The 15415-nt window shown below is 47.2% G+C and overlaps 1 protein-coding gene and 1 long non-coding RNA gene across 7 annotated transcripts in view; one reads left to right on the plus strand and one right to left on the minus strand.

Annotated features, from left to right (window-relative positions):
* Positions 1-2714: 2714 nt before the first annotated feature.
* LOC310754809 lies at positions 2715-5848 on the minus strand. The gene is made up of 3 exons (XR_014544043.1): positions 4587-5848; positions 3488-3970; positions 2715-3040 (listed from the first exon to the last, which is right to left on the minus strand). It is a non-coding gene; the product is annotated as an uncharacterized lncRNA (long non-coding RNA).
* A 1272-nt stretch (positions 5849-7120) lies between these two features.
* Positions 7121-15415, plus strand: part of MVB12B (multivesicular body subunit 12B) — a 98571-nt gene continuing 90276 nt past the window's right edge. For 2 of the 6 annotated variants that reach the window (XM_083597064.1, XM_083597065.1), the window contains exon 1: positions 7713-8182. In XM_083597064.1, the coding sequence (XP_083453190.1) occupies positions 8117-8182 (66 nt within the window). In that variant the 5' untranslated portion in view covers positions 7713-8116. Of the gene's footprint in view, positions 7636-7699; positions 8183-15415 lie in introns of those variants that run through there. The other 4 variants (XM_083597068.1, XM_083597067.1, XM_083597066.1 and 1 more) reach the window with 4 other exon arrangements.

Consider the following 15415-nt stretch of genomic DNA (forward strand, 5'->3'; position numbering starts at 1 on the left):
TATTGCAAGCTGCCCAGAGTAGCTGTGGCAACCCAGTGTAAGATGTGTGGGGTATAAATAGTCAAATTATCGTTATGGAATGGGACGTTCCTATTTCCATCAGAGAAATGTTGGAGGGTATGGGTTCCCTAGCTGGTGCCTCCCACCACTCCTCTGAATCCAGCCAGTCCGTTGCCTGAGGTTCAGAATCTAGTCAAGAGGCTGCTAAACTAGTCAGACAAGTCTGTTTATAAGATAATCGCCTTAGCTGGCTGGCCAGGTACTGCCATTTACATGTCCAAAGATGTTGCCCCATTGCTGTGGAGACAAATAGGTGGGTCTTTCCCCACCTCACCTATTTGGATGCCACCATCACCCTAGGAAGAAGCACAATAGGCCAAAAGGATGCTGTCCGTGTGTGCGTTTTGGCTGATGCTGGAAGCTGACACCTCTCACAAAACCATATAACATAACAATCAAAAAGGCGACAGGCTAAAAAAATAAATTAAGCAGAGTATGTGACCAGAAGCTGTGTGCAGGTTCTGATTAAAACAGTCATCACATCCAATTACTAAAAATTGCAAGATGAAAAGCTCTGGCAAACAGGACCTGCTTCATCTGATGGCAAGGGGAAGAGATCACAGAACCAGGGAACCACCACTAAGAAGGCTCCTTGCCCACTTTGTGATAGAAAGCTGCTTTAACACATTCTGGCGATTACTGGTTCATCTTATTGCAACAGTGGGGAGTCTCAGACTAGGAAACCAAATACAGCCATCTAGGTATCTCTCAGTGGCGTAGCGTGGGTTGTCAGCACCCGGGGCAAGGCAAGTAATTTGCGCCCCCTAACCCGTGGATTTGCGCCCCCTAACCCATGGATTTGCCCTAACCCCAGATGTTGCGCCCGGCCCCCCCTGCACCCCCCACGCTACGCCACTGGTATCTCTGTCTGGCCCTTGGGATGCTTCTCTGACCACAGCCCCTATTTTGTCTGTCTCTTACTGCAGACCCAGGTCACTGAGCCTGAGCTTCCACAGCCGCTGTCTGCCATTAACCACCCTTGTGTTGCAAATGGAACAATCTGACAATCCAAAAGCAGCACAGTAGGCTAATAAGAAGATTTGACGTTTTCTTCCCCAAAAAGTTTTTGATTTGAGTTTCTACTGATATGAGGCTGCATTTTAATGTTGTACTTTTATCTTGTTTTTAAGTTGCATTTTAATCAATTATTTTATACCTGGTGTTAGCCGCCTTGAGCCCGGTCTTGGCTGGGGAGGGTGGGGTATAAATAAAATTCATTATTATTATTATTAATACTAATAACAATATACTTACAATACTTTTATATCACTACTGAATTATGTCTTAATTTACAATCAGATAACGTACAATAAATACATGGTGACACCAACTAATGAGAGTTAAGAAAACGTCCCAAAGTGAGGGATTTTAAGGCTAGTATAAGGTCACAAAGAATCACTAAAGTTTGAGGCAACATGCCTTCCAAAGTAGGTGTCTTATGCAGTGTTTTGCAGGGAGTGGGCTGAAGGATGTTGCTGCTCTAAACACAGCAACAGGACAGTCCTTCCTGTTATACTAGCCTTAAAATCCCTCACTCGGGACATTTTCTTAACTCATATTAGTTGGTATCACCATGTATATATTGTACGTTATCTGATTGCAAATTAAGACATAATTCAGTAGTGATATAAAAGTATTGCAAGTCTATTATTAGCCTACCGTGTTGCTTCTGAATTGTCAGATTAACCACCCTTGGCAGGATTGGCAGCAACAGCAGCAGACATGTTCCACGCTTATGATAATGTTTTATTCTTTTGCTAATTGTGGTGTTTTAAACGTGCATTATATATTTGATGTCCTTTAGTAACGTTTTCTTTTGAAATCTTTAAGATAATATTTTAGTTTCTTGTTAATCATGTTGCTTTGAACGTATACTTCATATCTGACTTTCTTCAGTAATGTTTTGCGTATTCTGGATTGTTTTATTTGATGTTTTAAGGGAGGCTGCAAAACACTTCTGAGATTTAAAAAAAAATAAATAAAGTGGTATAGAAATGAAATTAATAACAGCAGCAGCAGCAACAACAATAATAATAATAAATCATCCAGACTACAGCCAGTGTTCCTGCCCCATGCCCTCCTTGAGAGCTATTTCACTCATTCATGTCTGGAATTCTTTGCTGCAGGACAAAGTAATAGTTGCCGTTTCAGATTACTTTACATAGGAACCTGTCTCATTCCGAGTCAGAGCCATTGGTCCACCCAGCTCAGCACTGCCTATACTGACTGGCAGAAGCTCTCCAAGGTTTCAGGGAGGGGTCTCTCCCAGCCCTGTCTGGAGATGCACAGGAAACTTTTATATGTAAACCAGGGAGTTTTTATATGTGAAGCAGATGCTCTGCTCTCCGAGTTACAACCACTTTATGAACAATAGATCTATGGTCCAGGGGCCCAATACCTATGAATACCTATGTAGGAAGAAACCCAAGGAACATGATGAGATTTCTTTCGGAGGCTAAGGGCATATAGTGGGGACCCGACAGTGTTGGTTGTGATCACCCCCACTTTTTTCAATGTGTTTGGGTTCCCTGAATGTAACGCTGCTCCTTTGAGCTGCCTCCAACTAAGTTCCACTTAAAGAAATCCCTCTGAAATCAATGCACCTACGTTAGGCATGTCCACAAGTTTGAATGGGTCTACTCTGAGTTGGGCTAACATTGGGTGCAACTTTTTGAATTCAATTTTGGTTTTAAAATTGTGAAATGTTGCCACTGATGCATTTTCAGCTACTGATGGCTCACTGTTTTGCCAATTAACACTGCAGGTTCCTTGGTAGTCAATAGCTGAGGGAAAATATATTTTCATTTGAACAGAATAGGAAAACCTCCTCAAACAGCAACAACAACCCCCCCAAACAGTAAACCTCAAATAGAAAACGAGAAATAACCCCAAAGAAACAATTTTCCCCACCAGACCTTTACCCGCCTCAGCAGTGTTTGGTCCATCCTCCTCCTACCATATTGCCATCCACTATTTGTACCTGCCCAGTAGTGATGTATGGAAGTGAGAGCTGGACCATAAAGAAGGCTGATCGTCGAAGAATTGATGCTTTTGAATTCTGGTGCTGGAGGAGACTCTTGAGAGTCCCATGGACTGCAAGAAGATCAAACCTCTCCATTCTGAAGGAAATCAGCCCTGAGTGCTCACTGGAAGGACAGATCGTGAAGCTGAGGCTCCAATACTTTGGCCACCTCATGAGAAGAGAAGACTCCCTGGAAAAGACCCTGATGTTGGGAAAGATGGAGGGCACAAGGAGAAGGGGACGACAGAGGATGAGATGGTTGGAGAGTGTTCTCGAGGCTACCAACATGAGTTTGACCAAACTGCAGGAGGCAGTGGAAGACAGGAGTGCCTGGCGTGCTCTGGTCCATGGGGTCACGAAGAGTCGGACACGACTAAACGACTAAACAACAACAACAATTTGTACCTGCCTCAACCAGGTGAGGCTGGATGTCTCCAAGGCTGCCACCTGTGCTGATTGGTGCTCCTAATATTGGCAGCAAACGTTGGCTGCATGAGGCCAAACCTACATCTCCTCAGTTTTTCTTCCACATTTTTCACTACAGTCACCACCCGTATTTGGGATTAATTACTGAGAGGTTTTCTCCAAAGGTGGATTTTTTTAAAGCTAAAGATTAGTGTTTTTCCATCTTTAAGGAAAATCTGTACTTGCTAATACAAATTTAAATATGATATACGCTTGATATTTTTAGGATTGCTATTTTGAGTCAAAATGGTCAGTACTTTTAAACTGTTTTAAATTATGGAATCTGTTATGCTCTTTCTTTAAAAGGCACATTCTTTGTGCATGCATATTATGTGCCCTCCCAAGCTGTGATTGTCTTAATAACCCTGTGTTATATCGGATATTTATTGTCTGCAAACCAACTAAACTACTACAGTGGTACCTCTGGTTACGTTCTTAATTCATTCCAGAGGTCTGTTCTTAACCTGAAACTGTTCTTAACCTGAAGCACCACTTTAGCTAATGGGGCCTCCCGCTGCCGCCACACGATTTCTGTTCTCATCCTGAAGCAAAGTTCTTAACCTGAGGTACTCTTTCTGCATCAGCGGAGTCTGTAACCTGAAGCGTCTGTAACCTGAAGCGTATGTAACCTGAGGTACCACTGTATTTATTTATTTGCTTCCATTTATGAATAAAAAGGTAAAGGTATCCCTGCCCGTACGGGCCAGTCGTGTCCAACTCTAGGGTTGTGCGCTCATCTCACTTAAGAGGCCGGGAGCCAGCGCTGTCTGAAGACACTTCTGGGTCACGTGGCCAGCGTGACGAAGCTGCTCTGGCGAGCCAGCACCAGCGCAGCACACGGAAACGCTGTTTACCTTCCCGCTATAAAGCGGTACCTATTTATCTACTTGCACTTAAGAGTGCTTTCGAACTGCTAGGTGGGCAGGAGCTGGGACCGAAAGACGGGAGCTCACCCCGCCGCGGGGATTCGAACCGCCGACCATACGATCGGCAAGTCCTAGGCACTGAGGTTTTACCCACAGCGCCACCCGCGTCCCACCCATTTATGAATAGCTTCCCATAAAAACTCTGTAAAAGGTGTTTGACAATGAAATAGATTGCCTCAGGTGATGAACTCTCCTTCGTTGGAAGCTTTTAAACAGAGGTTGCATGGCCACCTGTCAGGGATTCCTTAGCTGAGATTTCTTCATTGCAGGGGGTTGGACTAGATGACCCTTGGTGTCCCTTCCAACTCTATAATTCTGCGATTCTATGAAATACCTTTCCAGTAAAAATAATAATATCAAAAATAAAAGCAATAAAAACAATAAAAACAATTCCACATGTAAAAACAATCAAAACAATTCTGTATGATATATAACTCAAAACAATTAACAGAATAATAGAATTGTAGAGTTGGGATCCCAAGGGTCATCTAGTCCAACCCCCTGAAATGCTAAGCATCCATGACACGGTGATCCATCCAAAGCATCCCCACCAAAAACAAAACAAAACACCTATTTAGAACTATAACATCAAACATTGATTAACCTGCCTGTTGGAATAAAAATAAAAAGTTTTCAGTAGGCATCAGAAGTTCAAAGGGGGGGGCTGTCTGATCTCAATTGGGAGGAGTTTCACAAAACCAAGCCCATAATACTGAATGCAAGGCTCCTGGTGAATCCAACGGGTGCATCTGGGGCACCACTAACACTGACTCCCCCCAAGTCCTCAGTGGCCAGGGATATAAGGGATCAGGCGGTCCTTGAAGTATCCTGGATTCAAATGGTTAAGGGCCATGTGAATTAATACAGGACTAAATGCAGTAATGTAAGGGTGTTTTTTTAAATATATATATATATATATATATATATATATGCAGTGGGGTTTTTTCTGGCAGTCCTCAAGGGTACACAGTACTGGCACTTCTCTCCCTCCCCCCCATGTTAAAAGTGTCTCACCAGCATCAAGTGAATACTGGCACTTTTTTTTCTATAAACAAAAAAAGCACTGTATATATGGATACACTGGCAGAGGAACGGGAGTGCGGAGGGAGCGGGCCGCCCCCAGCACCACTGTTCTGGTAGGGTGCCATCACGGCACACACACCCCCGGATACGCGCCACGCACCACGCCCCCACAGGCAGCGCGCCACGTCCCCAGAATGTGCGCCATGCCCATGGGCAGCACATCACGCCCCCAGGGGGGTGCCAGTCACCCCCCCGCCTGCTCTCTGCCCCCAGTAGCGGAGCATGCAGCTTCGCCGCTGTATGGATATGTTTGTGCAAGCCACTTTGAGAATAATTTGGAAACATGGCAAATAAATACCGTATTTTTTGCACCATAACACTCACTTTTTTCCTCCTAGAAAGTAAGGGGAAATGTCTGTGCGTGTTATGGAGCGAATGCCTACGGGTGGCTTGGGGGGGATCTGCTGCAGTCGTGAGCAGAGGATCCATGGTTCCCCTTCCTTCCCTCCTCCGTGGCTCGCTTTGAAACAGCAAAGCGGGAGAGGAGCCGCTTACACAGGTGTAAGCAGCTCCTGTCTGGTTGGCTGCTTTAAACCGTGCTCTCTGTCCCTCTCTCCTCCCCACTCAGCTCGCTAAATAGCAGCAAAGCTTTTCAGCTCTCTAAGCCGGGGAGGAGGGAGAGAAGCAGAGCCTGCTTGTTTTAAAGGAGCAAAGTGGGAGAGGAGAGGAGCCTTCTCCCCTTATACCCCTCTTCTGCATTATTAGCAGCATCCTTCTCCACACACCCCACGCATGCTCGTCCCTTGAGTGCTTTTCCTTCCCTCCCCACTTAAAACGTGGTTACAAAGCACGGATCCACATGGATCCTCAGGATTTTTGCATTGGGCTACCCCAAACTCACCGTCAGATCACATGTCTGTGGCCACAGCATGAACCACAAAAATCATACATCCACTGTTTCGTTTAGAATATTTTTTTTCTTGTTTTCCTCCTCTAAAAACTACGTGCGTGTTATGGTCAGGTGCGTGTTATAGAGCGAAAAATACAGTACATTTGATGGTAATAGCACCCTACGGAACTCACTGTTACAAGATGCAGTGACATTTGCTGATGATACAATGAACTCTAAAAGGATCTCTTCAAACTGGGTGAAAAGGGAACAAAAAGGCAAATGCAATTTGATGCAAAAGCAAGTGTAAGCTTGTGCACACTGGGGCAGTGTTGTGTACTGGTGAAGTGTGTTGGACCAGGACTTCGGAGACCAAGGATCAATACCCACAGTCATGAAGCACCCTGGATGAATTAAGGCGGGTCACTGGCCTAACCATAGCTGTCAATGTTTCCGTTTTTTAAAGGGAAATTCCCTTATTCCGAATAGGATTCCTCGCAAGAAAAGGGAAAAGTTGACAGCTAGGGGCCTAACGCTCTTCACGGGATTTTTGTGAGGATAAAATGGGGGAGAACCACACACACCACCTTGAGCTAACTGGAGGGAAATCTGGGATATAAATGCAATAAATAAATAAATAATTCCTAATTCCATATATGCAACAGCTAGGGTCTGAAATCGAGATGACAGCCCACGGAGGACTGGAGACTGCAGTGGATCGCTCAATGAAGATGCGCAGCAGCCTTCAGAAAGGGCAAAGGCCCATCTAATCTGGCATCCTGTACTCACAGGCTAATGGAACGTTTGAAAGCGTGGCCCGCGCGCAGCAGCGACTCTCTCCGCTCGCGGTGCCCAGCAGCTGCTACTCAGAAGCATTACTGCCTCCTGCGCTGGGAAGCTGTATATGCGCTCCTGAGCCAAAGCTGCATAGGATTGCAGCCGAAGAGGCACCTCTAGCTCTCGTGTTCGCCAGGTGCCACCCTGGGGCTCTTCTTCCCCACCACCAGGAGACGCCTAGGGTTCAACCACGTGCACGCCGTGCGTAGGGAAGCGAGAACGAGGCGTTCGGCTAGGGGCACCTCGCCCTATCGGGAGCCTCCCCCAAGGTAGTAAAGAGGGCGGGCGTGATTTTTAATTTTACTGTATTTTTAAACGGCAACTCTACGGGAGGCCTCGGCGTGGTGGAGACGACGAGGCCAAAGGATTCCATTTGGGAAGGGCTGCCTGGGCGTGCGCCCTGGGCGCAAAGCGTAAGTCTCCAAGGGGCCCCTGGTGGTTGCGCTTGGGACGCAGGAGGCTCGTTCGGGGCGGGGGCCAGGCTCGCCCATTCATTCTCTCTGGGCCGGTCAGGGTGCTTGGGAGGTGAATCGAGAAAGCAGAGCGAGCGGCAGTGCGGGCTCCGGGAGGCAGGGGGCTCTGTGCTTGCGCCGCGGCGCCGGTGTCTTCTCCTCCTCATCGGAGCGCCTCAGAGGCGGCGCCAGGCTCGACTCGGCCGCCTTCCTCCGCCCTCGCCCATGGCTCCCGCCGGCGGCCTCGGCTCCTGATGGGCTCCTGCGCTCGGTGCAACGGGCTGTTGGGGAGCGGGGGCTCGGTCTAGCGCGCCCGCCCGGGTAAGGATCGCCACCGCCGCCTGCGGGCCCTGAGAGGGCCGCCTCTCCTTCCCACTTGCCGCTGCTTCTCCGCTTCTCCTCCTCCTCCTGTTCCTGCCTCCGCTCCCCGCCCTGCCGGGCAATGAGAAGCTGCTTCTGCTTGAAACGGGGGAGCCGGGATCAGCCGCCGCCAGCGCCCCGGGCAACAGTTAAGTGTCTCCCCTCCAAGGAGCCTTCGGGGCCAGGCCCGGCTGGCCCACCCACCCCCTTTACCCCCCACTCCGGACTGGGCCCTGCGCCTTCTCCTTCCCCTGCTTCTCTTTTCTCCCTGGGGGTGAGGGCTTTGCATTGCTTCCTTTTCCCCCTCCCCACCTCACCTTTTGGTTTTGTGACCTCCAAACCCTACACACACCTTGTGTTGCAGGGGTGCCTTTTGTTGTAAGCGGGGCTTCCTCCGCAATAGATAGGATGCTTCTCCTGGATTGAGAGGGGGGGAGGTACTCAAAACAAGCCGACAAACAAACAACAAAACGTGCTCTAGGGTGCTAGTGATGGTGGGGGCATCCCTCAGCCGCTTCCTTTCATTGTGTGGACACAGCTTTCCCTTGTTCGAAATCCTCTGGGAGCCTGAGAATAGGTCTTCTTTTAAGGAAGAAATAAATGATTTCCTGGTAAGGATTCATAACAATGGACTGGCCTTCAGCCTAAATATCTCTTCCCATCCCTTGTCCATCTCCTGATCCAGGGGAAACTATAAGTATATATGGATATCCCAAACAATCAGTAGATTCTAACCAATCAGTGGAAATCCAGCCAGGCACATGCCATGGGGCTAGACCTACTCAGAGTAAACCTACTGAAACTAATAACCATGGCTTAATCAGGTCTGTTGTTTCCACTGGGTCTACTCTGAGTAGGCCTAGCATTGGATACAACAGCCCATGTTTTTCAATATGTCACGTGATGCTTTGGCTTTGGCTAGGTATTTATAACCCTCTGGCTACCAGCTGGTACCACCCTGCCATTTGTCGACTTTGTGAAGCACCACTGTATACTGGGTTGAACTGTTGACTGCTTGGCCTTGGCTGGTGCGCCCTGCTTTGATTGGCAGCTGATTTCCCAGTCCTTTGATGAGAATCTCTCTACACACATGATGACAGGTTTAATACAAGGGTTAAACCTGTCATCCGCTGTCTTCTTGGTAGGGTGTGTTTCTGGGCAGAGCCACAGCATATGATTCAAGCACATTTAACAGAGAGCCTGGGGACTGTAGTTTTCCCCATACGATTCCCAGCACACTTGACAAACTACAGTTCCCAGGATCCTTTGAGGAGGGTGTCACAGGCTTTGAATGTGCTTTAAGTGTATTGTGTGTTTCTTCCTGTTTAAAAAGTAAGGTAACATAAGACAGATCCATAGGACAATACATTTATGAGGTGAATACAAAAGTCACATCCTTGTGAGTGAGCTCTTGAGTTCTCCAGGCGAGGTCATGGTTTGGAGAACTTGTGGTCCTCTAGATGTTGCTGGACTCCAGCTGCCATCAGCCCCAGCCAACATTGCCACGGGTCAGGGAGTAATGGGTATTGGAGTCCACCTGGAGGGTCACAGGTTCCTTATCTGTGAGCTAGTTGTCAAGCAAAGTAGAGAGGGAGGCCAGAGGGAACCAACTACCTTAGTGTTAAGTCCAGGGGTCAGCAAACTTTTTCAGCAGGGGGGGGCTGGTCCACTGTCCCCCAGACCTTGTGGGGGGCCGGACTATATTTTTAAGGGGGAAAATGAACGAATTCCTATGCCCCACAAATAACCCAGAGATGCATTTTAAATAAAAACACACATTCTACTCATGCAAAAACACAGAGTCCCGGACCGTCCGCAGGCCGGATTTAGAAGGCGATTGAGCCAGATCCGGCCCCCGGGCCTTAGTTTGCCTAAGTTAAGACCATCAAGTCTGCATTGAAGTTGAACATTGGAAGATTCAGGACAGATAAAAGCAAGTGTTTTTTCATGCAGCGCATAATTAAATTAGGGAACTTGCTCCCACTGGAGGCACTGGTGGCCATTAGCTTGGATGGCTTTAAGAAGGTTGGACATATTCATAGAGAATAAGACTGCCAATGAGTTCTGCTTCCACAGTCAGATGCAGCAGTGCTTCTGAAGACCACAGGAGAGGAGTTGTGATTGGGTTCTGCTTGAGCGTTTTCCATTGGGGCATCTGGGCGACTGCTGTAAAAACAGGATGCTGGACTAGATAGGCTATTGGCCTAATCCAGGAGGCTCTTGTTACCATACGTTCTTATGAACATGGATTTTTTTTTCTTGTTCTTTTTTAAAAACAAACAACAAACAAAAAACCTGTGCAGTTTTTCATATCTTCACACCCACCTCTTAGTTACCACTTCAGGTTGGATGATTTCTACAACACTCCAGTCCCAGTTAATGTGAGCCATTTTAAAAACACATTGCAGTGAGATATTCTACCGAAAGTGTACAATCATGCAATGAACAGGACTTTGCACTTTGAAAGGGAAGCTTTATCATTTTTTTTGAAGATAGAGTCACAGAGCTGTGGAACTCCTTGCTGCATGAATACAAAGGGTATTATTAAGACATATCGCCATAGTATTTGGGGGTGGAGAGCTCTGTCCTAAGAGCACTTTAAACAAAGTGATAAACCTTGCAGGAAATGAAAACAGCACCTTTGTTGGGGTGACTGGTGTTGTGATTGCTCCATCTCGGCTGGAAAAATGAACAGCAATGTGCAGCTCCAGATTGTCAAGGGGTTAGAGCACTGTGCTTGCAAATAAAGGGTCACTTAAGTTTAGAACAGGGGTGGCTAAGCTGTGGACCTCCACATGTTTCTGAACTACAACTCCCATCAGCTGCAACCAGCGTGATCAATATTTGGGGCCCATGGGAGCTGTTGTTTAGCAATATCTAGAAAGGGTACAGGTTCCTCATCCCTGGTTTAGAAATGGAAAGAGGGTGCGCCACATAAGTGCACAGAATTACAAACAGTTGTGTGCGCGCATGTGCACACACACATACAGAGCAACATTCCTTTTATAAATCTAAAACTCAGGATCATTTGAATGAGTTCAGGGCTCTCAAAACGTAGCCTACTTTTTTCATACAAGGCATAATTGACAGTACGATTCTAATCATGTTCATTCAGAAGCAAGTGTTGTTTTTGTTAGTGGGAGTTGGTGGCCACTAGCTTAAAAGGGATTATATAGGAATTAAAAGTTCAGGCAGCCACATTCTGCATTAATTGAAGTTCCCGAGTGGTCTTCAAGGGCAGCCCCTGTAGCAAAATACCACAGTAATCCAATTGGAGAGGTTGCTAGACCATGAGAGTACATCTGTCCAGAAATGGTGGCAGCCAAAGCTAGAAAAACAGACCTTCTGTGACACCGAGTCCACCTGGGCTTCTAGTGACAATGCTGCATCCAGGGTACATACACCTGAGCTTGCTGTTGATAGTAGGCCTCTTCCACCCAGCTATACTGGTCACATTAAACAGATTCTCAAAGACACGGCTCTCTTACATGGCCTTTTAATGGATGGGGCTGTAGCTTAAGAGAGCCAGTGTGGTATAGAAGAAGAAGAAGAAGAGTTTGGATTTGATATCCCGCCTTTCACTCCCCTTCAGGAGTCTCAAAGCGGCTAACAATCTCCTTTCCCTTCCTCCCCCACAACGAACACTCTGTGAGGTGAGTGGGGCTGAGAGACTTCAGAGAAGTGTGACTGGCCCAAGGTCACCCAGCAGCTGCATGTGGAGGAGCGGAGACGCGAACCCGGTTCCCCAGATTACGAGACTACCGCTCTTAACCACTACACCACACTGGCTCTATACCACTGGTATAGTGGTTAAGAGCGGTGGACTCATAATCTAGTGAACCGGGTTCGCTTCCCTGCTCCTCCACATGCAGCTGCTGTGGAGCTAGTCACACTTCTCTGAAGTCTCTCAGCCTCACTCACCTCACAGAGTGTTTGTTGTGAAGGAGGAAGGGAAGGGAGATTGTTAGCCGCTTTGAGACTCCTTCGGGTAGTGATAAAGCGGGGTATCAAATCCAAACTCTTCTTCTTCTTAATTGAGCTGTGCATTTTTGCAGCCAAAAGGTCCAAGCTTCAATCCCAAACATTTCCAGGTAGGACTGGGAAAGGCTCTTTCCTGAAACCTTGGAGAGTCGCAGGCAATGAGTGTGGGCAATTCTGAGCTAGATGTTTGCAGGGAGCAGATATCATTGTTGTGGGGAGGGGACACACAAACACTTAGCATACCACATTGTCTGTGTTCTGATGTTTCTTTAGGTCACTTTCTTAGATCTTATGTTTAAAGCACTATGATATTACTTTTTAAAAACACCTGTGGCTTCCTTCGTAAAATGCTAGGGACAGAAGTTTGCTAAGAGTGCTGAGAGCTGTTAGATTTCTAACAGAGCTGCAGTTCCCAGCACCCTTAATCTCCAGGTCCCAGGATTCTTGGGCGAAGCAGTGACTGTTGGAAGTGGCCTAAGAGTGCTTTAAATATATGGATGTGACCTATATTAGATTAAGGTAGCTTCCAGGGAGTTGTCTGGCAGGATAAAGGTAAAGGGACCCCTGACCATTAGGTCCAGTCGTGACCGACTCTGGGGTTGTGGCGCTCATCTCACTTTATTGGCCGAGGAAGCCGGCATACAGCTTCCAGGTCATGTGGGCAGCATGACTGAGCTGTACGCTTCTGGCGAACCAGAGCAGCGCACAGAAACGCCGTTTACCTTCCCACCGGAGCGGTACCTATTTATCTACTTGCTCTTTGACATGCTTTCAAACTGCTAGGTGGGCTGGAGCAGGGACCGAGCAATGGGAGCTCACCCTGTCGCGGGGATTCGAACCGCGACCTTCTGATTGGCAAGTCCTAGGCTCTGTGGTTTAACCCACAGCGCCACCCACATCCCTCTTGTGTGAAAGGATACTCGAGCCAAATTTTTTAACATCTTAAAAAGTACGGAAGGAGAAGCAGGATGTCATCCAGGTTGAAAGCAATGTGTGTGACTTCCAAGGTGGACTGACTATGAGAGTGACATTTGATGCTTGTCACACTTGCAACAAGTATGCCAGCTTGTAGTGCAACATGAATTCTGATGCTCAGTCCTTGTTCATAGATCACATTGAGATCCCCCCATTTTGCTCCTTGCTGAGATACTAGCCCTAGAACAGCTGCCTAGCTCATGTTGGGTTGCTTCAGAGGATGTAGCCGAGTGCATCTGGTGCAGTTTTGTGTCATTGCAGGAAGACTTCTTTCCTGGTGCAAATTTGGGTGAGCATTTTTAGAATGAGTATTTTGAGGTTGCTGAAACTGCACTTCCTTTGCTCTCGCTCCAGGAAGCTTCACAGGAGGGCTTAAAGCTTCTGTCTGTGCAGGGCTGAGTGACATGCTTCCTGTTTGATAACAATGCTGGTATCAGGTGTGATGTGAAGGAAATGATCAGATTTCCCTTCCCCATTGCCGCATCTCCTTCAGCTCAGAGCAGAATTGACCTTGTTGCCTGTGGTAGGGCTGAGCTGCTTGGAGATTTTCCAGGACCTGTTGAGTGGGGAAAGTTGTGGCTTAGGGAGCAGAGCATCTGGTCTGGCTCAGCCTAAGGCAGCTTCCTGTGCCCCTGTACTGGGAAAGGAGCATAGCTCAGTGGTACAGCTTCTGCTTTGCATGCTGATGGTCTCAGGTTCAGTCTCCAGCATTTCCAGGAATGTCTGATGCCTGGAGAGCCACTGCCAGCCTAGCTCAGTTTTGACTGGGCATAAAGGCAACCAGAATGATCTGGGACGGAGCGACTCCCATATGAGGAAAAGGTTGCACTATTTGGGACTCTTTGGTTTAACAAAAATGCGAGTAAGAGGCTACATGATGGAAGTTCATTAGAAATAAGCATGTTGTGGAGAAAGTGGGTGAGGGTCACAGTAATGCTTCTGAATCCAATTTGCTGGAAACCACAGGAGGGGAGAGTGCTCCTGTGCTCAGGTTGACCACTGTGAGAACAGGATGCTGGGCTAGATGGGCCATTGGCCTGATCCATCAGGACACTTCTTACTTTCTTAAGGCAGCTTCCTATGCTCCTGTTCACTGTTTCCCCACCGCAAACACTTGCGTTGCCAACTGAAAACCAGGATGTTGCTCAAGAGCTGAAAAGGCATGTCATCTCCCAACCATGCAGACATGCCATTTTTCTATCTCACCTGCCGCAACTTCCAAAGCTAGGAAACCCATTCCTTGTTGCTCCTATGACAGTCATGGCAGCTTGCTATCAGTTGAATGCGCAAGGAGCCCACCAGCCGTGGAGAGTGTCTGCAGTATTTTGGCCTGGTGACTAGCTTGGCTGCAGTCATCATAGCAGGGCTTAAGGACCAAAGGAGGGGTTTCCCCCCAATGGCAGTAATGCATGGCTTTTCTTTTTTTTTTAAAGAGAAGTCATCCTGAAGTTGTGTATCAGACACAATACCCAGTGGCAAGTTCAAAAGATGGTAAATATTAAAATAAAGCAAAACAGGTGGGGTATTCAGGTGGGGTATTCAGGGGACCCAGCCAGCTGCTTCCTCTGATAGCAAAATCTAACGGTCTGTGTAGAGTTCAGAACAATATTTATCTAAATCTCCCAAGCGATATCCGGTCTCTTTTTAGGTCTGATTTGGACACATCCTGTAGGCAGAATAATAATGTCCTTAAAGAGGCAGCTAGCAACAAGACAAAACAGCTTGTTTGGATCAATGGAAAAGCACCGTGTAGCAAGGAACACTTCTTTGTGTTTGAGGTGTGTGAATTCTGAAACACACAGGGTTTCTATGAGGCTGGATTTTCTTTTTCTTTTTTTGCATTTTGTCTTTCCTGTGTCCAATGGGTTAACGTTTTGCTGAGATTTTGAGCCATTCCTTTCAGGCCAGGATAGAGCAGCAATTCTAAAACCTTTCAACACCCAGGGCCTTCTTGAGATGACTGAGAATTACTGCCTCTTCCCGCCCCCGCCCCCCATTACAAAAACATAGTATAAAGGCAGAGTCAGTCACAAAATGGAGGCAGTGTGGAATAATAATTTGGCAGTTAGTGACATCAGTTTCTATTGATATCTCATCCATCTTTGGAAATGGTTAATTTTTTTGCCACAGTGTTTTCCTTGTGGCAAGGAATCCCATAGCTCAGCTTTCCTCAAGTTACAGATACTTTGCTCTGGAGATATTGTGCCTTGGCCTCCCCGTTTTAGGTAGAATTTGCTCTAAGCCAGGCATAGGCAAACTTGGCCCTCCAGATGTTTTGGAACTACAACTCCCATCATCCCTGACCACTGGTCTTGTTAGCTAGGGATGATGGGAGTTGTAGTCCAAAAACATCTGGCGGGCCGAGTTTGCCTATCCCTGCTCTAAGCCAAGAAGGCTTTGTCTTTTAGATTCTTACTTCCCACTT

This window comes from Podarcis filfolensis (assembly GCF_964270895.1).
Source record: "Podarcis filfolensis genome assembly, chromosome: Z".
Lineage (NCBI taxonomy): Eukaryota > Metazoa > Chordata > Lepidosauria > Squamata > Lacertidae > Podarcis > Podarcis filfolensis.